This window comes from Morus notabilis, unplaced genomic scaffold, assembly GCF_000414095.1.
Source record: "Morus notabilis unplaced genomic scaffold, ASM41409v2 Scaffold1408, whole genome shotgun sequence".
NCBI lineage: Eukaryota > Viridiplantae > Streptophyta > Magnoliopsida > Rosales > Moraceae > Morus > Morus notabilis.
In genome coordinates this window covers 45,945-68,955 of record NW_010366970.1, presented here as the reverse complement: position 1 = coordinate 68,955, position 23,011 = coordinate 45,945, and the positions used below count along the sequence as shown (strand labels likewise).

Here is a 23,011-nt window from a genome sequence, read left to right as displayed (position 1 = left end):
ATGTGTATAAAATCACATAAAAGTTAAAAAATATGTAGATTTTACGGTTAGAAAAGAATTTCTTAAAAAAAAAGAGAATTAAAAAAATATTACACAAAATACATGAGCACCATGATTACGTTGTCTTACACTATTAGTTTCATTTTTCTTGAAAATTTCTTCTCTTTTCTTTTTCTACTACCAAACAATTATTTCCTTTCTTTCTTTCTTTTTTATTTTCTACTTGGATTTTAATATTCTCTTCCTGTTATGCTTTTCATCTCTCACTTTCTCTCTCCCTTGCTAAACATGTACTTATATATTAAATAAGGAGTTTAGAATTTTGATTTATTCCAAAAGAAAAATATGCTTCTTTTATATGAAAATATGTCATCCAATATTTTTTTAAGGTAATTATAGAAGTTTTTTTTGTTTGTTTTTGTTTGTTTGTTTTGTTTGTTTTTTGTTTTTGTTTTTGTTTTTTTTGTTTGTTTTTTTTGTGTTTGATTGAAATGTAGATTTTTGATGGTTGCAAATATAATCTACGGTAATTCTATGTTTCATTTCATTAGAGTAATTTTATTTGCACCCATCAAATTCATTAATGCCCCCACCAATTCATAATTTACAATTATTACAATTTTACTTTACATTAAAATCTATTAACATACCCCCACATTAATTATAAATAGAAATAATATTTTTTTTCAAAAAAATTAAAGTACATACACCCAAATTAACTATAATTAAAAAGTATTTTTTAAAAGAATAAAGAAAATATACTCCATTTATTTTATACTAAATCAAAATCAATCTGAAAACAAGAAATGAAGAACAAGTCTTCATTAACTTTGCCTATTAACAATATAATTAGCCAAAACAATCAAAGGAGCAGTTTTGTGAGGATCAAACTCGGAGAGTTATTTTTGTGCTTCTTTTTTCAAAGAAGAGGAAGGAGAAGGAAGTAAGACGAAAACAATTGATAAATAAAAGTAAAAAGAATTGCATTAATTTAAATATATATAAATATATTAAAAGTTGAAAGGGATTATATCATTTTATAAATTAAATCGAGAATAAAATTATGTGGGATATGAAGGGTTAAACTAAGTATTATGAAAATTATATCTATAAAAAGATAGATTTTTTAAATCTTTATTAAATGAGCATTAATTAATAAGGACATCTATAAATTTTTGGGGTGCAAATATAACTACTCTTCATCATAATAGGTTCAAATCCCCGTCCAAATTTTTTGAAAAAAAAACATCATCCGGCAGAAAACCACATAAGAATTAAGAACAAGTGATTTTGACATAATAACAGTCATGCATTTATTATAGTATAAATAAATTAAACTTCCCAACTGCAGCTTGTGGTTCCATGGTCTAGTGGTCAGGACATTGGACTCTGAATCCAGTAACCCGAGTTCAAATCTCGGTGGAACCTTTTTGTTTGTTTTTTCATGACCTTTTCTTTTAGCTACAATTCTCTTCATATGTCACATACATTCTTTTATTATTATTATTATTATTATTATGAAGGAAGGTCACATTCTATTCTATACATTGCATTCCTTTTAAGACTTGAATTCATTCGCGCACACACACACAAAATAAAAAAATAAAAAATAAAAATAAAACACTTTTAAGAAAAAAGGTTTAGCCCCTATTAAGCAGTTACTTGGCTCCAAAAGACATTTTCCTTTTCACGTGATTCATAATCCATTGCAGCCTGTGTAACCGTGAAGTTCTTAAAATCTCTCTTTTACATTAGTCTCCGACTCGACAAAGTGCAAAAAGACAAAAGGAAAAAAACCAGTAAATCTTGCCGCCTTTTTTTATTATTATTTTTTATAAATGAATGTTGTTGCTTTTTCTTTTTTGGCTGATGAAATGTATTCACAATTGTCACGAATGCGCGTAAAGGTACAACATCTTTTCAAAGAAACATCATAATGAAGCAAACACAAGTCATTTCTTAAGAAGCTCTTACTCGTTTCCTTGAAAGAAATGCAATAGTACAAACATCTAGTAGGTTCATTGTAAACCATAAACGAAACATTATCGCAGGTCTTGTACGGCAAAAGCGAAAGACAGATTCTCGTAAAAAGACTAAAAACCACATTGACATTCTCAACATGTTCTTTCATTTTCCTTTGCAAACTTTCTTGCCTTGTCGTTGAAAAGAAAGGACCTAAGGAAAATTGACGGGAAAAGAATATCTTAACAATAAGATACAGAAAGTTGCAACATGAAAGAAAAATATTTTAGAAGCAAGTTCAACTAATTCAATTGCATTTTCGACGTCGCAATATCTACATGGTGAGGAGTTACAGGGGTCAAAGATGAATATTGCAGCCCAAGAAGCTCTTCCCTGGTGTACTTCAATCTCTGATCTGTTTCACAAAGTTTGCAAATGGAATTAAATGGAACCTAATAATGCTGCTGCAAAAAGAGGTCATGTTCATAGAAATTTCTTACCTATAAAACACGGTGATATGCGAATCTTTCTATCCTCCTGACTTTGTTGTGTTGTATTTAAAGGCGACCGGGAAGCAGATGGACGATCAGAACAAAGTTGATCTGATGGTAATACATGAACATGTTCATGTCTTACTTCAACTTGAGGATGAATTCTACAAAACGATAGGATCGCATCCTCAGTTAAGAGCCAACAACCCCTCAGGTCCATTGATTTCAGTGTTGCCGGGGGTTGAAATGAGGTGAGTCCCCAGTTTGTCAACACAGCATCATGAATACTTAGATTTGTCAACTTTGGTAGAGATGACATATAGGATAAAGAGATATCGGTAAGAGATGCATTTCTGAGTGATAAATGAGTCAACTCCTGGAAGCCTGAAACTGAGAATAGTTCTGCATCCATAACATGGGTTTGCTCCAAATTCAACCTTTTCAACTCCCTGAGACTTTTCAATGCTTGCAATGAAGGAACTGGATCCGTCTCAGAGCCAATATGGTGAATGATACCTGAAAGCACAAGAAGCAAAAATACTTAGTGTAATAGGTAAATATAACCACATACCAAGCTAACTGTGCGCATCATTCTTCAGCACAGTTTTCCTAGAGTAAAATATCATAGTATCAAGTGGTTTAAGGACTACAGATGAAGGCTTAAGCAAATGCAGCCTAATAAAAAGATCGTGGAAGACTCTAGTGCTTCCTCCATCCACTGTTACTGATATATGCATATACCCTCAACTTGAACGATTTGCATTTAAAAATTTATACCTTTAATGTTTGTATTGCTCAAGTCAACATCTTTCAGAGAATGCATCAAGCTGATGTATGAGAGGGCTACATCATCAACTGATGTGTTGGATAATAACAATATTTCAAGGTTGGGAACATGCCCGGTTAAAATCACAATTCCAGCTGAGCTGACTTTTGTCTTGCAGAGATTGAGATATCTCAAATTTGCTCCAACAGTTGCAATTTCCTGAATTGCATCATCTCCTATCATGGTCAAGCTGAGATCCAAATGTTCCAGCACTTTCAGACGAGGTAAGAGGCAAAATCTGTGGAGGGATGAGTTGGATAGATCAAGATAGGACATCAAACTCGTTTCAATATGCAAAAAGGCTTCAGATTCATCAACAAACGTGGCTCCGGACATGACAAGTTTTGCTAAGGGAGCTTTATCACCATCCCCTTCAAGTACAGATTCAATTGTACAATTACTCATGTTCAGGCACTCGAGGGATGACAAATTCGGCAGATTTCCAACATTGGTCCAAGCCAGATTTAAGGAACTCAATTTGGGTAGCATTTGAAGAACGCAAACCCCTTGGTTGGATATTTCACTTCCCCAAAGATCAAGGTATTGTAGTTTTGCAAGTACCTAAACGAAAGAAAAAGAAACATGAACCAAAATGCTACATTGCAGGAGATGGTGTAGAATATCAAAAATAACATCAGAAAATAAGAAAAAGAAAAAATTAAAAGGATTTATTCTCATCGATAATTTGTCATTCATCTAACAATCCCTTCCTAGGAGGAAAGATAATTTCTTTTCAGCGTCAAAACCCAGGACATCATGAAATATCCTAATAGTCCTAACGTAATAAAGTGTTAATAATAATAATCCATATTTTTGGGATAGCTCAAGCATGAGCTATTGATCACAAATATAGTTAAGCAACTTAATAAAAGTAAAAAAACACAAACTTGAGAAAATCGAAGTACCTGTATAGAACTGAGTGCCAGATCAGTGACGGGCAAACCACCCAAGTCCAAGACAGACAAGTTCTTAAGCGAAGAGAGAAGCTTAACCCCATTTGCGCTGATTCCAGTTTCAGAAATATATAGCTTCTCCAAAGTTGAAATGGATACAATATGCCCAATGCTAGCATCATTAACCTTCAAACATCTCGAAAGATCCAACTCCTTTAAACTCGTCATCCCTTAGAAAAACCGAAATCATTTCACATACATAGTAGAAAATTAGAAATTTGTTGTAAATCCCACAGATTCAGACGTAGATTATACCTGTAATTGGCCAAAGAGCAGAGTTAGTGAGCCTATGGCAATCGGAAACATTCAAGGAACGCAAGTAACGAAAGGCACCTACATAGGCTATCCATTCAGCATCCACGGAGTTTTGCCCTCTGAGATCAATCTCCTCTACACTTTCTTTGAAAACTCTGCAATGTTAAGCAAACAACTTGTAACGAACTATGTTGAACATGGGTACCAATCAGAGGTTGGTGAAAATTAACGTGAAACCATGTTTAGCAAAGAACTAGTAATGAACTGTGTCGCAATTGACATGAGTAAAAATGGAGCTAAGTTTTCATCTTAGAGGTTGGAACGTTCGAGATCGATCAAGAACTATTCTTCAGAAGATCTAAATCTGAAAACTTTACGATATTCAGCAAAGAACTAGTAACGAACTACGTCGCAGACGGGAGGAAGCAGAAACGAGTGGAAATTTCGCAGCTTATTGGAACGTTCGAGATCAATCAAAAGCGAAACTTAAAAAATCGGAAATGTTCAGCAAAGAACTAGTAAGAAGTAACGAACTATCTCAAAAATCATTGAAAATCGTTAGACTTGGAATCTCCCGAGATCAATCGAGAACTAATCTTCAGATATCAGAGAAAACTTTGGAGCTCAGAGGCGTTCGTGATAGATCAAGAAATATGATTCTTCGGATATTTAAGAGAAATTTTGAATTTAACGAGAGAAGAGAGACTTATCATGCATCTGAATCTGAACTGTTCTTCAGAAGATCCAAAACTGAAAAATTTACTCTATTCAGCTAAGAACTAGTAGCGAACTAAGTCGAGACGACAGGAAGCAGAAATCAGCTGAAATTTCACAGCTTCTTCGAACTTTCGAGATCTATCAACCGCAAAACCTCAGAAAATTAAACTAGTAAAAAACTATCAAAATAATTGTCGAAAAGTTTTAGAATTGGAATTTTCGAGATCGATCGAGAACAATGATTCTTCGGATAATTGAGAGAAAAATTCGAACTTTGACAAGAGAAAGAGAAACTTACTCGAGCAAGGAAGGGAAGAGGAGGCGGCGAGAGAGGAGGCGGCGGAGGAGGGCGTCGGCGAGCTGAGAAGGGAGGCGTTCGAGACTCCGCTTCTCGCGCCGCCATCGCTCGACGCTTTCTCTGCTCTTGCATGCTGATTCAATGCAAAGCCTCACCAGTTGGCTCTCCATCTTCTTCTTCCTTCAAATGCCTATGGAAATCTCGTCCTTTTCTTCTCTGGTTTTGCCTGAGTGTGGAAGCAAAGCGGCGAACGATCCTCTTCTTCTTCTTCTTCTTCAACAAGGAATGCTTCAAATTCAGAGCTGTGAATGTGCTGTTCCTCTGCGGAGGTCAAGCCAAACCGGCCTCCTTTCAGTGAACGACACTCATTTTGACGCCGTTTTATGAAACGACGAGACGTATAGTAGAGGTCAAACTCGAACTAAAAGAGGTGGATTAATTAGCAGATTAATTGTAGGATCTTCTTTAAGAAAATTAACTCAATATCGTTTTATTTTATGAAAATTACTGAATTTTTTTTATTTTGTTAAAATGACCTTTTAGGTGTGTGTTAGTGCTTGAGTCACAGTCAATGGTTTGTCATTGATCCATAATTTATTAATGATTTATCATTAATAAACCTATAATTTGTTAATTGAAATTGATCAATTATTAATTAATTTTAATTAATTATTAATTGATATTAATTAATAATAAAGAATATGATAAATTAAAGTTATTTAGTGATTCATCGTTAATCAATCAGTTTTTCACTAATAAATTAATTAAAACAGTCATTTTTAAAATTTTATAAAATTTCCCTCATTTATGAAAAATAAATCCTTTAAAAAGGACTATTTGTGCTGAAATCCTTTTTTTTTCTTTTATGTTTTAATCCCTAAAGTAATAGCATCCTGATGATTTGGTTCTGAACCTTTTTAAAAAAAATTATTACTCTTAATAAATCTTTTTGGTAACTTTCGTCCCTATCTATAAATTTATAACAGATTTTAGAAATTTAACATGAGTAATTACATGTGAAATACTTGAAATTTCACAAAATTTTACTATTTTAAAGATTTTTAACATGCGTAAAAAATTAGATTTTGTACTTACTATGATTATTTCTGTAGAATTTCCATTTAGCCTGCGATAAGAACATTATTACTTCTATTATATTTTGAAAACTTATTGATAATTTGGGTGAAGCACAAAACTTTGAAAAGAAAAATAAAAAATAATCTAGTAATAACATCAAATCATTACAATCCTAATAATACTTAGGATACTAATGGCCTTAAAAACTCTAAAAATTATGGTTGGTCCTTATTGAACAATAACATTAAAGTTTTTTTTTTTCCCCCAAAAAAATAGTCCTCTATTAGCTCAAAATCAAATTTGGCATTTCCATCATCCTGATTCCGATGAGATTTTTCTCCAAAATAAACTTGCCACATAGTATTAACCATAGATATTTAATGCCATACCGTTATTATTCCAGTGACGTAATTTAACTCTCGGCCTCTCATATCCTTAGCGCAGGAAACAAAGAGTGGCATTTGGTGGCTATTATTCACTTCTCTTCTCTCTCTCTCTCTCTCCCTCCTTTGCCTCCAACACATCTAGAGAGAGAGAGAGAGAGAGAGAGAGAGAGAGAGAGAGAGAGATGGGAATTGCAGTAGTTTCAGTTCAAGCACCCCATCATTTCCAATCCCTTCAATTCTGTCACAGTAAAAGTAGACAGTTTCATGGCTCAACAACTCTCAAAATACACCAAACAAAGTCTTATCTGAATCTTCGTTGTTCAGCTTCGGTTGTGGAAGAAGGCCCTCCTCCTCCGATTGAATCAGATTCCGCCATTAATGAAGACTCTGGCAAGCTTCCTTTCAGGTATTTCCACTACTTTCTACACTTTAATTTACTTTACATTTACAGACCCAACAAGAAATGTTAAACAAAGAACTCTGAAATCAGAGCCAAAAAAAAAAAAAAACACACAAAGAACTCTGAAACTTGGGAACTTTGAAAATAGTGGAGCAAAGTATACAGAGTATTGGCTAGAGAAGTGAAATAAAGAAAGCCGTTTTTACTGAATATTTTTCAAGTCAAATGAAGGCTTTCTTGCCAAGAATTCAATTTTAGTTCTCCCTTTTTTTGTTTGTTTGTTTGTTCAAGCTCAGTTTTTAAAGGCTGCTTGTGGTATGCAAGATGAGACAAATTTATGAAGAAAAAGTTACATAAATTATTATTTTTTTAAAAAAGTAACTTTCATTTTAGGAGTCTTGCACACTTGACAGTTGATATCTCCCATAATTATGAAAATTTTTGCTGGATGGTGTGTATAAGAGAAATGGGAATTTCTAAGACCTTGCCTTCCATCTTAAAAGGTCAATATATTAAGTGGGGTAGTTTGATGTCTTTATAAATTTATATTTACTTTTATATTTAAATGATGTGGAAGATGTTGCGAGGGAAGAAAAATGCTTTCAGAGGTCGAGATTTGATTTGTTTTTCATTGATCCCTCGGGACTCTACTTTCTTTAGAGTAAATAATTTGTATTCGCTGAATGAGGACACTCATTAGAGCTTGTTGGGCTCTGATACTATAAGAAATTAAACTTTTTAAGAGTTTGAGGTTCCATTTTTTGATAAGGCGGTCAAATTTAGTTTAGATTTCTTTTTATATATAAATTATGTGAGACTCGAGCTTATTTTATTCTTTATAACTAATGCTCATATCTATAAATTTTGGTGTGTGAACGATTAATTTATGAGCAGTGGTTGCAAGGCATGTGGGAGGGAAGAAGTGGAAAAGGGGTGTAATGGCGAGGGAAGGATCCAAGGAGGAATTGCAACAATCCCGGGCTTTGGTTGGTGGCCTATAAAGGCTTACAGACCCTGCCCCGGGTTTGTGGCATCCGGTGGTCGGTATCGGCGGCGCGGGCAAAGCATGGATGAGGTTGCCTTTGGAAGGGGACCTGTGGAAACTAGCAGTGAGGATCAGTCAAGGTAAAAACACACAACTCCCCTTGATTGTGCACTTTTCTCACTTGAGAGTGACTTAGAGAGAATGTAAAAGTTTGGATGTTTTGAGTAAGAGAGAAAATTGTTTACAAGCTGATGTTTACAATCCTCAAACTTAATCCATAAATAAAACCCCCAAGTAGGAAAGTTTTGGCATCTGAAATCTTGTTGCTTATGTTCTTACACGCCTTTGCCTGATACCATTTTATCAATTAATTCACTCATTCTCATTTGGTGATGTTTTCTTCTATTTCTTTTGCGTTCAAATATTTTTTTTTCATACTTATTACTTGCTTTATGTCATGATGTCAACTTACGCAGAAAGAAAAAGCAATGACCAAGGAGATTTGAAGGGGTTATCAAATTTCTGTTTGAAGAGAGATCTGATGACATATATAAAAATGGTTGAAGAATATCTTCTGTTGAAGTCAATGTTCTACTTGAGGATTTGTATATTCTGAGCAAAGGCTTTGGATCCAATGGTGTATCTACCTAAAGAAAATTAAATGGGAAAAGAAAAAATTGAATTATTTTATTATTTTTTCCTATTCAATTCTTCACATGTTTTCCACCTCAATATATTTTCTCTGTGACTCTGTCGATGCTCACAAAAAGAATTTTAAAAGTGTCGTATAGTGAACTAGACGTTGTTTTACCGTGTCAAAATGCAAGCATTGATTAGTCTAGTTTCCTAAGATCTTTATCATTTTTCGACAAAAGCTCCAAATTATTTTGAAGAATCATGAAAGCATTGATAAGGTCTAATCCTTGTACCCATTTTGATGGAAAATGACAACAAAGACAAGTTAGAACTTGGAAAGTCTAATGCGAAAAACAATTAACAAATATCATTGGACCCAAAAAAACTAAAAAAAAAAAATACGAGGAATAAAATGTGGCTAACGATTGCCTCAAGATATTTTTGTTCTTATATCTCAATACATGAGTTAGTCTTAAATCATAATTATAGATAAGTACTTCTATTCCTCGTACCATAGACCTCGAAATACCTCTCGTAGAAGTAAATGCCAGAGTCTTTCTCCAACCTTCATTCAAAACACAAGCCCAATTGATTATAAAATTTTGACCACAGAAAATTAATTTTACAATCCTCTTGTGTCTAACTTCTTCAGCACTATTACCCATACCACAAGCCTCTTCAGGATTATTACAATACTTCTACAAAAGCATAGCCCCACTTACATTCTTATTAAAAGTATCATCCCTACACACATTCAAATTCATATTATTCAGAATGGTGTTCTAAAAGTATAAAATGTAATGAATGATATTATTATTTATATAATAAAAGAAAAAATTTATTATTTATGTATATATATTATTGAATATTTTATGAATATCATTCAAAATTTTACGATTATTTATGTAACCTTAAATATGCGGAAAATACATAAGAATGTTTAGAAAACTGTTGAAAAGCTTCTAAGAAAATGTGAGAAAGGAGATGGCGTGTCTTTGTATGCGTGTCACCTCTTTATGGTCGTGCAAGAGCTATAAAAATAGGCCTTGGTTGTTGGAAAAATAATTTAGAACAAATTTCCCCTTTGATTTTTTATTAGAGATTCTTTCCTTTTAGGGAGGTGACTTAAGAGGCAGGCTTTAGTGTAATTGACTTTCTCTTTTACTTTTATGGGCAAGATTCCACATTTTGGTGTTGATTTAATAATAGAACCAATCCATAATCTCAGAATGTTGATGTTGCATCTCCGCGGCTCGAATGACTGTTTAGGCGGTCGAATCTATTGACGGGTAGCGGATTATTTCTGAGAGCCGATTTCGTGATTCAATCATATTTTCTAAGACGTATGAGGACACGTATAAGTTGATAAATAAAGAATGAAATTTAACCTTAACAAAAAAAAAAACGTGTGTCAATTTTCAGTTAAAAACGGCACATCTCATACACAAAGAAGAAATAATAAATAAATAAATAAACCAAAAGTACACCAAAAAAATGAAAAAAACCAAAAGAGACGACAATCTTTTTATAGTCCAAAAAGAACGACGATCCTTTCACCTTGAAGACGTGTCTTAGAAACGACGGGTCGTATTTGAAACCACGTTTAAAGCGACACGTAGCTCATAAACTAATCGGCGTGTCGTTTTTAAGTTGCCCATTTCGGGAATTTCAGCCTGTCACAGTGTCACTGCACACACGTATTCATTCCCTGGCATCACAATTAGCACAGAAATAGACCAGCGAGATTTTGCCCTAAATTTACCGGATTTTGTTGGTGTCAGAGAGCAGAGAAAGGACCCAAAAATGGAAGCCGAAATGGAACAGAGGATCGAGAAGACGGTTCGGAACATTCTAGAATCTTCCAACATGGACGACGTGACCGAGTACAAGATTCGAAAGCAGGCCTCCGAGGAGCTCGCCTTAGACCTCTCCAAGCCGCCGTACAAAGCCTTCGTACGACAGGTCGTACAGTCTTTCCTCGAAAAACAACAACAGAAGCAAGAGCAAGAGGAAGAGGAGGAAGAAGAAGAAGAAGAGGACGAACAGAAGCGAAATGGCAGGGATTACGATGACGAAGGCAACCTCATCATCTGCAAGGTCGGTTTGTTTCCGTTTCGCCGTACTTTTGTTTCTACTGTTTGGTTGCCGAGAACGTGTGGGAAAACAGGGAATTCGTAATTCTTAAGCGTGATCCTGTTGATTGTGAGTCTTTGATTTTTTGTCTTCTTTTTTCCCCTAAAACTTTTTTTTTTTTTTTTTTATTTGGGTTCAGCTATCGGAGAAGAGAAAAGTGACGATCCAAGATTTCCGAGGGAAAACGTTAGTGTCGATAAGGGAATACTTTAAGAAAGATGGCAAAGAGCTTCCTACTTTTAAAGGTACTCTACATTCTACTCTCCTCTTATTAAATTTCTAAAATTTTGAAGCTTTCTTTTGCTTTTATCTATATATAAGTGGACAAAGAAATTAGCTAGGCTTCTTTACTAGATGAAGAACTGTGCTTTAATCTTGTTGTTTGCTTTTAGGTTTTAATTTTTTTTTTCTTGGTAATTCATGAAGAATTTTAGACTAGCTTGCCCATTTGAAGCACTGGAGCTTGTTTATGTTGCGTTGTGTGGAAATACTAGCCCTTTTGTATAATGTTCAAGTACCTTGGATGTACTTAACTCTTATTTAGTTGCAAGCTATTTTATTAAAAATGAAAGAAAAATGACAAATAATGTAGTCCATGGATATAGCTATTTGAATTCGACTATTGGAGTACATTTGAGCACATTATGATTTATGTACGACAACAACCACAAACCTTAATCCCAACTTAATTAATTAGGTTCGGCTATATGGATTCATTTTTTGGCTCTGTCTGAAATTAGATTTTTCTGAAGGCCTAGATTTAGAATGTCTTTTCTAACTATTTCAGTCAACGTAATTTTTGGTCTACCATTTCCTCTCCTAGTATTAAGTATAAGAATGTCCTCCTAAGCACGAACTGGTGCTTCTAGCGGTTTACGTTGGACATGCCTATACCATCTCAAGCGGCCTTCGCGCACCTTATCTTTTATTGGTGCTACACCTACTTTACTATGAATAACTTCATTCCTTATGCGATCTATTCTCATATGGTCACTCATCTATCTTAACATACGCATTTCTGCTACACTCACCTTATATATATGTTGTCTCTTAATGGCCCAATATTCACTACCATATAACATAGCTAGGCGGATTGCAGTCCTATAGAACTTTCCTTTCAACTTAATAGACAATCTTGCCATCACATAAAACTCTCGTAGTATTCTTCCACTTAACCCACCATGCCTTAATTCTATATTGAATATCCTCTTCTATATCTCATTCGTATTGCACTATAGACCCAAGGTACCTAAACCTCCTAGAAGCTCCAATTTTCACACCATCTAAAGAAATTCCATCACTCTAATTACTTGAGTTACTAAACCTACAATGCATGTATTCAGTTTTCGTTCTACTTACTTAAATCCCTTCGTCTTGAGAGTCTGTCTCCACAGTTCTAACTTACGGTTAACTCATTTCTTATGTTCATCAACTAAAACTATATTGTCTGCAAAAAGCATACACTAAGGAATTTTATCTTGGATTTCTCTTGTCAGCTCATTCATCACAATGGTGAAAAGATAAGGACTAAGAGCAGATCCTTGATGAAGGCCGATCCGAATGGGGAACTCTGTCGTGTAGCCTTCAGCAGTTCTCACACTCGTGACCACCCCATCGTATATGTCCTTAATTACCTTGATATACCTCACATGCACTCCTCTCTTTTCTAGCACCCACCATAAAATTTCCCCCGGTACCCTATCATATGCCTTTTCTAAATCTATAAAGACCATATGTAGGTCCGTCTTGGTTTCTCTGTACCTTTCCATCACCATCCTAAGAAGAAAAATGGCTTCCGTGGTTGATCTGTCTGTCATAAAGCCAAATTGGTTACTTGAGATGGTAGTTGTTGCCCTTACTCTCCTTTCAATAACTCTCTCTCAAAGTTTCATAGTGTGGCTTATTAATTTTATGCCTCTATAATTGTTACAATTCAGCGCATCTCCTTTATTCTTGAAGATGGGGACAATAATACTTTTTCTCCACGCATCAGGCATATGCTTCTTTTTTAGTATCTCATTAAAAAGCTTAGTGAGCCACACAATTCTAATATCTCCTAATGCCATCCAAATCTCTATTGGAATATCATCTGGCCCACATGCATTCTCTTTTTTCATTTTTCGTAGTGCAGTTTTAACTTTTGAGACTCTGATTCTTCTTGTATACATCACATTAGGTTATCCTTGTGACCTAAGATTGTCAAACTCTATCGCATGATCATTATTATAAAGCTTCTCAAAGTAACTCATCCACCTTTTCTTAATGTCTTTATCTTTTGTCAGAACTTGATCTGTATCATCCTTAACACGTCTCATTTGATTTAGGTCCCGATACTTCATTTCTCTTATCATAGCTAATTTATATATATCCTTCTCTCTTTCTCTAGTCCCAAATTTTCTATATACCTCATCTAAGTAAGTAGAACGAGCCTTATCAATTGCTCGCTTAGCTTTTTTCTTCGCTTCTTTGTACTTATATAGAGGAGATTCAAAGTTGGAGTGAATGAGCATTATGTTTTCGGGCCATTTTAAGTGGCCTTTTCGGTGCATAAAGTGGCCTTTTCGGTGCATGCTATTAAGTGTTATATGATAAATGCTAGTATTACTCTTTTCGTCACTCTTTTTGTCACTTTCTGCATTTAATATTTGATACGCGAACTCACTAACATGATATATTATTATTTAAGTAGAAAATGAGATAGTGGAGTCCATGTGTCGAACGGTAAAAATGACAAAGAGAGTGATATAGACTGACGTTAGCATTTCTCATATTAGATTGGGCCAAAATCACGTTACAACTAATGAAATTTTCATTGTATGTAAAACTAACATGATGTGATACAAATCGGATCATTGAAAGCAGAGTCCTAAAGATCTCATTTTGTTATGAGCATTACTATAAGGTATTGATGGTGTTAAGCACCGCTTATTAACAGAAGGTAGGTGGTGGGACCCACAAGTGGAGTGAGTTTATCTTTAATTAGTGATGGTGCTCCGAAGTATTTTTCTTTTGTTATTTAACACTTTTCTTGATGATAACACAAAAGGAAAAAGTGTGAGCTTACACAATGTTTGATGGTATTGTTTTCTATCAGGAATCAGCATGACTCAGGAGCAATGGTCAGTCTTCAAGAAGAATGTACCTGCTATAGAAAAAGCCATTAGGAAGATGGAGTCTCGGTGAGATGCGATCTTTTGAAACTGCCATTTTTGGTGGTTCTAGTCCGGTGGTTGTTGGCTTTGTCCAATTAATGCTTCTTATTCTGTCTTGAAACCGTGAGATGTGATCTTTTGAAGACCCCACTCTTGGTGGTTCTATATTGTCCGGTGTTTGTTGGCTTTGTACATTTAACTTCTTGTTATCTCGTTAATTAAACTTCTATGGCTCTAATATTGTTCTCTAGTTCTTGATTAGTTGAACTCCACATGCTTTTGCATGTAGAATACGTGCAAAGTAATCTGTGTGTTAAGTTGTAATTAACTAATTGTCATGTTATTATTAAAAACATATAAAATCTCAATATAAATCTCAATGAAGAACCAAAATAAGAAAAAAATAAGTTTTAGAGTAAGAAGTTAAGATAAAGTCAACAAAGGACTAAAATGAATAAATGAATAAATAAATATTGTTTTACGGCAAAAGTAATTAAAGTGAAAAAATAAAGTTTAGGAAAAAATAAAAAAGGGTTAAAAAAGATAAAATTGAAGAAATAAATAAAATTTAAGGCAAAATGAGTCAAAATGAAAAAAAAAAAAAAAGTTTCAGGTAAAAACTAAAAAAGAGGTAAAAATGACTAAAATGAAGAAATAAATAAGTTTTAGGGCAAAATGAACAAAAAAAAGAAAAATTTCAAGGTAAAAAGTAAAAAATAAAATAAAATATGATTAAAATGAAGAAATACATAAGTTTTAAGTTAAAAAAAGTTTTGAGGCAAGAAGCAAAGAAACATTATCAATAAAAAACGAAAAGGGAAAAATGAATAAATTTTAAGGAAAAAGTAATCAAAATGAAAATAAAATTTTAGGACAAAAAGAAAAAAATAAATAGCTAAAAGGACTAAAATAAAAAAAAATAAAAGTTTTAGGATGAAAAGTAAAACAACCTAAATTTAAAGACTAAAAAAAAGTGAGAAAGTTGTACACTTTCAACTAAAATTACATCATTTTGGTTAAAAGTGCACTATTTAAAGTACACTTTCTCCTTCAATTAACACTAAATGAGTAATAAACAAAAGAGAAGAGGGGCAACAAAGCTTCTTGAGAAATTTTCTAAGGCATTTAGTATAAACTACAGAAATGACCAAAACGCCCAAATAAAAAACAACGAAGGAATAAGAAGTTGAGGGAAAAACGATAAAAACAAAAGTGAGGGGACATAGATTAAATTTTTTGAAAGTTGAGGGATAAACAAAACCGAACACTGTTGAAGAAACAGTAAAACCGGTGCCTCTTATAGTATATAGTATAATATATCATGTATCAATGCTTTGTACTTGGTAAGTTATTTTGTAGTAGACTAGAAAATGGCTACATTATGGTGCAGTCATACAGAAAACTTTTGCTTTCAACTTGTTGTCTCAGGCTCTGTTTTGTGTGGATTGCGTTTATTGATGGAGCAATTTACTCGTGTAGTTTCTAAGAAGTTGCATATTGTAGGATATGCTGCTTTGCTCTTTCTTCACGCTTTTGAAAAATGCTAGCATTATTCTTTTTATTATTCTCTTTATTACTTTTTATTTTTATTATTTGACACGTAAATTCTATTAACATGATACATTATTATATATGATAGTGGACTCTATTAATATAATATATTATTATTTAAATAAAAAATAAAATAGTAGAGTCTACATATTAAATAATGAGCGTAAAAAGTGATAAAAAAGTGATAGAAAGAATGATGCTAACATTTCTCATCATAACATTTTCTTCCTTGAAAATCCGATTTTTATCCTTTCTTTTTTGCCCAAAAACTCACATGGTTTTCTCCGGCTCAAAGAAAATTGGACTTCGGACTTATAGATAGAATGGAAGAGTTTCAAAAAGTTAGTGTGGTCAACAGTGTAGCAGCTTAATTAAGAAGGTATTGAGATACGATTACATAAGCATACAAAGTACAAACACAAGTACTAACGTGCTTAGCGGTTAAAACAAAGCTTTGCATTGCATGAACGCCTGTGAAAAAAAAAAAGGAGAAAAACACAACAAAAAATAAAAGCAAAAAATAAAATAAAATAAACAAAAACAAAAAGAGACCTTCTCTGGTAAGTTGATCTACTAATAAGGTCAATTCTGAGCGTTAAATCTGGTCAAAATTATATTAAACGGTTAAAATAAATAATTTTTAATACAGATTAAATGGTTAAAAAATAGAGAACTATCAGTAATTTTATTTTTTCAATTCTACCAGAGAAACTCCTAAATAAAAAACTCATCTTTTTTTTTTTTTAAATGACCTTGCAAAGACAAAGGTGTGATCGGCCTTCAGGCTCGTTGTGCAATTTCCTTAAGAAAGAAAAATGAAAGAAAATTATGTATGACAATTAATTAGATTAACAAATATCAAGTTTTTGTTTTCTTTAAATTATTTCTCATCTCCTTTGGATAGCTTCACGGACAACAACAATAATAGTAGTAATAATGTAACAAAGATCACAATTATATAAGCAGGAAAAAGAAATTTATCTCAAATAGAAATTACAACATGGCATGGAAAGATTTACCATAATTTATAATAGAGACCTTCATTTTCCTCAGATCTATGTACAATACACTCAAACACAGACGACGACGACAACAACAACAAACAAACAAAAAATCCCAACACACCAAATATAACTAAACAATCTCTCCTAGAAACATAATAGTTTCATAAGTGGTCAGTAACTAGTTATTACTTATTAATTAACAATGCAAATACCCACTAACTGCACTTTCACTCCGACAGTGATCAGCAGGCACCTTGTTAAACAAGCTGGACAAGTTGGATCTCCAACCACTCTTGCTGTGCCTTGGCGTGAGGCTAGCTGAGCCGCTCGCAGCCATCCTCATCGTCTCGATCAACGCCTCCGTGTTGCCTTGTTCCGACAATATCTCCTCCAACTGTTTTGTGCCAATCATCAATTTCACCCTCCAAACACCATCCCCACCAGATGGCAACACTTCTAGGGCTGACCCGTTTGCCAAACTCTCAACAAACTCAGTCGCTTTGTGAGACATCTTCTTACTAGCTGCTTCCGCTGCTACGTACTCTGCTTCCATAGTGTTTGCAACGAAACTTTTGTCACAAAACATGTTCTCCCCCTTCCTTAGTGGGAGAAGGTAGTATGATTTGCCACCAAGTAGCCGCTCGTTGTTGGCTACCGGTGATGACCTATGGCCCTGCAGGTAAATGCCGCAGTTCGGGTAGGAATTAAGGACTTCAGAAGCTAGTTTAGGGCCTTTGAACTCTAGGATAGTCCCGGAATCTGTAAGGATTCTGATGGAGTTGAGACTGTTGTCCCCGGAGACACCCTTGGGAGAGCAATTTCCCATTTGCAAAATTGTAGCTAGTGATTGGTACTTAGTACATATATATATACACACACATAATCATTTTTGCTTCAATATTGTAAGGTCATATATAAGTTAGGAATCTTGGTAAAAACAAGTGGAAAGAAAATGGGATGGTGTCAGAAATGACATATTAGTGTTGGGGGTTGGGTTACCTTTTTTCAAAACACTTAATCGGCGGCATGTGAAAATGGACCGTTGGTACAATAATTTAAAAGGACATTTTGAGTTGATCCAAGGCAAAAGAACAGAAAAATGAGGTGGATTAGTGGGTTAAAAAAACAGTAGTAGGAAATGACATTTCAGAAGGAGCCTAATTCAAATTCGCATGCTTGGGGGGTTTTGGATTTACCCGTGTTTCTGATTCTTTTTATTTTTTATTTTTATTTTTTTGCTGAATCACCTGTGTGTTATTCTGTCCTCTTCAAATAGGCATCTAAAAGTTTTGTTTTGTTTCGTTTTTTTTTTTATGGTTTTAGATTTATATTTATATTCATTGTATCAATGTCACGGACGAAGTTGGTATTGTAATCCGTGACTCAGACATATCCAATGGAATTTAATCAAAATCAGACATATCCAATGGAATTTAATCAAAATCAAATGTAGTTTTGTTCGATCATCTTTGTATCTACGGACAAGTTGCTGAAATTACGTGGGTCATTTTCGAAATATAGGGTTGACACTTGAAAACTGTTGATTGCTGTGTTTGGCATTGATGTTCTAATAAATTCAGTTTCACTGACGTAACTTCTACTCACTATGGTCTCGTTAATTTCATCGATTCGAGTTTTCAGTTTTAGATTTTTATAGTAAAAAGTTCTCAAAAAATGTCATATTTAACTTTTTCTATTACAGTAAAAAGTTCTCAGAAAATGTCACATCTCAACTCGAATTAAAAATTTGAATCCGCAAAGTGAACAAGGCTGTTTATTTAATTTGACGTAAAGCCACAACTACTCCACGCAAAAATGGGCTTTGTATTATGGCAATTACAAAACAGAACTTTGTCAAGTGGAATCAAGACTTGCATAAGGATTATTGCAGTTAAAATTTTAGGTCATTAGATTCTTTACTGAGCAAGGTCAAGCAAATTTGAGGCCTTGAGCGAAAATTTTGAAAATGGTCTTTTCCCATAATTAAGAAAGAAGATTTAAAAATATGTTACAAAGTCAACTAGACGTATTTTAAATTTACTTTTCATGTTTTTAAAATGCAAAATTATTAATTGAATCTTTATATTCAAGTTTGTGTAATAAATTTTTTTCAACAAAATAGCTACTGTGAATCTCAAACAATATTGATCAATAAATTGGCAAGAAAAAAGTATGCAATAAAGATATCAATTTGAAAAGCTCTTAAAATAAGGTTGTTGAGTGAGTAGGAAAATAAATAAAGGCAAAAGTAGGACTCAAAAGAGAGTAAAGCTTCCCCCTCTTTTTTTATCTATCTTTGTTTAATTTTTTTTTATCAGTATGTAAATTAGATAAATGTGATATATATCTATAAGTAAATGAATATAGCCCTTCTATTTGGTTGAAAAGTAATTGAAGTGAATATAACCAATTGAGGTAGAATATAAGCAGTATTGGGCCCGTTTAGTTCGCTGATTCGAGTTTTTAATTCGAGTTGAGATGTGACTTTATGTGAGAGCTTTTTACTGTAGCAAAAAAGTTAAATGTGATTGTTTGTGAGAGCTTTTTACTGTAGAAAAACTCGAATCAGCGAAATGAACGTATATAACAATCCTTTGAATTCTTAAAAATAAAATTGTTGGTGGTGTTTGAAATAAATGGAGAATTTCACTATTGATATTCTCTTATAAAATAAGGTTATTTGGATGCACAATAGGCAAGAAGTTCATATTCCAAAGAGAAAGTTATCACTAAAACATTAATTTGTCACTTTTTTTTTTTATAGTTTTGTTGCAAGAAGCCTAGAGGTTACACCGATTGCATCACTCATTTACACATGATTTACATTATCCTCTATTCTTTTCGTTTAATAACATATGTTTGGTAGGATTGGTGCTGCACTTGCATTATTTGCCGTTTTTCTTTTCACAATCCTTCCAATCTTACATGGGGGGGAATTAGGACTCATCCCCTATTTGGTTGGAAGGAGATGGAGGAATGAAGATTGAAGAACCCTTTTTAAATCTACAAAATGTAATATTTCCGTCAATAATAGAGCTGGTAAAAGATTATTTTGTCGTCCCGAATTTATTAACAAGGAATAAAATGAGTGATAAATAACTATTCATCATTTCCTCTATCGATTCTTTCTTACCCACCAACTTAAGAAATTACTTACAATTCTGCACATGATAATTCATATCTTATGTTTTTCCAAACTCATCTATCCTCTTTACTCAAGGCCTCCTGCCAACTAAATAGGGTGTTACAAAAAGAAAGAAAAAACAAAAAAACAAAAAACTTTGATCAAAGATACAAACACCTGTGAACGAGTTTTTTTTTTGCCATGTAAGGAAGAGTTCCCAACACCAAAATCAGGAGTCCTACGGTTATTTATGAACTTAAACGTTGAAATTACAAAAATGGAACGATTTATTTGCGAACCTTAAAGATTTCAACGTTGATTTCATGAATTATCATAGTGAAATAATATAGTGCAAACTTTAAACATTGCTAAACTTGTGAATCGGTATTGGCCGCCCTGAATTAGACCCTTAATTCATTCTCTAATCCCTTCATCTCGTTCTCTCCCAGCCAAGAGACCATGTAATTAATCTTAAAACCTATAATCCCCGATTTCCAACTCCAAAACAAAAATCATCTCTAATTTTCCATCACATATCTCAACCACAAAACAAGCCGAAGATATTTTTCTGATCAACATGCACATAAGAACAAAACCCACCTACGTGACACCCATATTCTGAGGCAATGGTCCGTCCATCCAAAACCACAAAATCAACATGAGGCTTAAAACAGAGTCCCACAAATTCAAACTCCAATATCAGATAGATTAAAAAGGCCCCACCAAATCAAAACCACACAATTTCCAAAACCCACCCTTAAATCCAATTCCTTAACAAGACACACAAAAACGAACACTAATAACAAACATTTCAACATTCCTTTCCGTACGACAACCCCAAAAAAAAAATGGGTTGTGCTTCCTCCAAACGAGTTGACGCCGATGCCTACGCCTACTGCCCGGCGCCGGCGAGCTTCGCCGTCTTCGACATCAACTCCATTCAGGAGCCGTGGATTGTGGTCGAAACGGCGTCGCATGACCAAAAGCCCACCCACGTTCCGGCCCAAATCCTCGAGAAGCTCTCCTCGTTAGAAGCCGAGCCAGTTCCGCCCCACTCCTGGGTCGAGGTCAGCAAGGCCCTCGAGGACCTCAAGCCCACTCTCCAGCCCAGCCCAAAAATGCTCCCCGCCCCGGAAAAGCCCGGCCCACTTCAGCCGCCGCCTGCTCCGGCGGCGGAGAAGGATGGCAAAGTTGCGAAGAGCTTGTCTTTCCACACGTTGGAAGAGCTCGACGCCAAGTTGTCAAAACCCAAGCAGCAAACCGAGTTGAGAAAGACCGAGTCGATGAAGACAGAGTCAATAACCGAGTTCCGGACTCCGCCGGCAATAGTTACAGGCGCCGGCGCCGGCATTGGTGTGGGTAAGGGCTTGAGGGATAACATGTTTATAGTAAGAGACAGGCAGGAGAGAGGGAAGGAAGGGAACCTCGCGAACTACGAGGAGATGATGAAGTTCAAGAGGGACCCACTAGGCGAGTTTCCCGAGAAGTGCCCTCCGGGAGGCGCCGACGCGGTGGTGGTCTCCACGACGTCGTTGCGTGGGGTTCGCCGGACGTACGAGGATTGCAACAAGGTGAAATCCGTCATGGAGTTGCAACGAGTGGTGTTCGACGAGAGGGATGTTTCCCTTCACGGCGAGTTCCTCGCCGAGCTCAAGGGACTATTAGGGGAGGAGGTTGGAGTGCCGAGAGTGTTTGTGAAGGGAAGGTACATCGGTGGAGCGGATGAGGTGGCGGACCTGAATGAGGCGGGGCGGCTCGGGAGGATTCTGACCTATGCTGGTGTGGAGCGCGGGGTTGGCCGGCAGGCTTGCGGGGGATGTGGCGGGGCTCGATTCGTGCCGTGCCTCGAGTGCGGTGGCAGTTGTAGGGTGATGGTGAATGGGGATAAGGAGAGGTGTCCCAAGTGCAATGAAAATGGTTTGGTGTTGTGTCCGGCTTGTCTTTAGGGTTAATTGTTCGCTGTGGGGTTCAAATTTTCATGAAAAGTTTACATATTGAAGTCGTGATGTGTTAGTAATGTATTGTTGTATGGTGTTCTCTAGCATGTTTTATGATGGTTATATGAGGATATTAGTACAACAATACTAACACGATGTTACATCTGTGGTGATTATGTAGTAAGTGGTTGCTGTTAGTGATGTATAGAAGTGCAACGGAAAATGGTTTTTTTTTTTTTTTTTTTTTTTTTTTTTTTGCATTAAATTTTGCAAAATGATATACGCACGGTTACGTGCTAGCATACTTGTTCAATAGGACAATCTACGGTGATCTTATTGATGTTTTAGTGGTGGATTTCGTTAGTTAAATTTTGAACATCTAGCATTTCAATTAATGTTTTAGTGGTGATATCATTGTATTGTTTTTTGATATCGTCGTTGTTTTAATGGGGAATGGAATTTTGACGTGGATGGTTTTTGTTGGAAACCTTGTGTGGTGGTGTTCTATAGGAGCTCATCGCACATATACAAACAAGTCTCATAAGACCACAAGTTTGTGCGGTGGTGTTCTTTTCGTTTTATTTTAATTATGTAGCTTTTTTTTGAGGTTTTAATAGTGTACGTCAAATATAATGAGGGGTTATAAATACTATATAGCGTAATAATTTGTTTCATTTTAAGGGCCTGTGTGGATTTAAGCTGTTTTTTTTTTTTTCCCTTAACCCGCCGTTTCCGGTGTATGTATATATTTTGCATATGTAATATCGATTACAATTTACAAGTCTTACAAGACTACAAGTTCGTGCTTTATGGCCTATCTACACGAAGGTAGAGTTCGTGTTGGTATTTTTTCCTTTTTTTTTAGTTGTTTGTGAAATAAAGACAGTTATTTTGTCAGTATTTGTGTTTATTTTTCCCCACAAATCGTTACATCTGTGTGGTTGTTTTTGTTGTTTTTAGCTGTGTTTTCCCACTAAGCTATGACTTTGTGTGAGTTTTGTGTTGTTTTTTTTTTTTATCTCTTATATGTTTTTAACCAGATCTCCCACTTCGGCGAGCTTAATCTAAAAAAATACTAACTTTCAAAAATCAATCTTTGCATAAGGTTTACTACAATCATTTTG

The 23,011-nt window shown here is 34.8% G+C and overlaps 5 protein-coding genes and 1 non-coding gene across 6 annotated transcripts; 4 read left to right on the top strand and 2 right to left on the bottom strand.

Annotated features, from left to right (window-relative positions):
• The first annotated feature begins 1,356 nt into the window (after window positions 1-1,356).
• Window positions 1,357-1,428, top strand: TRNAQ-CUG. The gene has a single exon. It is a non-coding gene; the product is annotated as a tRNA-Gln (tRNA).
• Window positions 1,429-1,955: 527 nt separating this feature from the next.
• Window positions 1,956-5,875, bottom strand: LOC21386686 (toll-like receptor 3). The gene is made up of 6 exons (XM_010111480.2): window positions 5,503-5,875; window positions 4,488-4,642; window positions 4,185-4,402; window positions 3,231-3,840; window positions 2,463-2,969; window positions 1,956-2,377 (listed from the first exon to the last, which is right to left on the bottom strand). Exons 1-6 carry the CDS (start codon window positions 5,670-5,672, stop codon window positions 2,265-2,267), a joined length of 1,773 nt encoding a protein of 590 aa, XP_010109782.1. The 5' UTR covers window positions 5,673-5,875; the 3' UTR covers window positions 1,956-2,264.
• A 1,144-nt stretch (window positions 5,876-7,019) lies between these two features.
• On the top strand, window positions 7,020-9,303 carry LOC21386685. The gene is made up of 3 exons (XM_010111479.2): window positions 7,020-7,371; window positions 8,260-8,490; window positions 8,827-9,303. Exons 1-3 carry the CDS (start codon window positions 7,148-7,150, stop codon window positions 8,840-8,842), a joined length of 471 nt encoding a protein of 156 aa, XP_010109781.2. The 5' UTR covers window positions 7,020-7,147; the 3' UTR covers window positions 8,843-9,303.
• Window positions 9,304-10,679: 1,376 nt separating this feature from the next.
• Window positions 10,680-14,564, top strand: LOC21386684 (RNA polymerase II transcriptional coactivator KELP). The gene is made up of 3 exons (XM_010111478.2): window positions 10,680-11,083; window positions 11,259-11,364; window positions 14,214-14,564. The coding sequence occupies exons 1-3, from the start codon at window positions 10,790-10,792 to the stop codon at window positions 14,300-14,302; spliced, it is 489 nt and encodes a 162-aa protein (XP_010109780.1). The 5' UTR covers window positions 10,680-10,789; the 3' UTR covers window positions 14,303-14,564.
• A 2,226-nt stretch (window positions 14,565-16,790) lies between these two features.
• On the bottom strand, window positions 16,791-17,746 carry LOC21386683. Its single transcript, XM_010111477.2, has one exon. The coding sequence runs from the start codon at window positions 17,650-17,652 to the stop codon at window positions 17,023-17,025; it is 630 nt and encodes a 209-aa protein (XP_010109779.1). The 5' UTR covers window positions 17,653-17,746; the 3' UTR covers window positions 16,791-17,022.
• A 2,979-nt stretch (window positions 17,747-20,725) lies between these two features.
• LOC21386682 lies at window positions 20,726-22,123 on the top strand. Its single transcript, XM_010111476.2, has one exon. The coding sequence runs from the start codon at window positions 20,799-20,801 to the stop codon at window positions 21,894-21,896; it is 1,098 nt and encodes a 365-aa protein (XP_010109778.1). The 5' UTR covers window positions 20,726-20,798; the 3' UTR covers window positions 21,897-22,123.
• The last annotated feature ends 888 nt before the right edge of the window (window positions 22,124-23,011 follow it).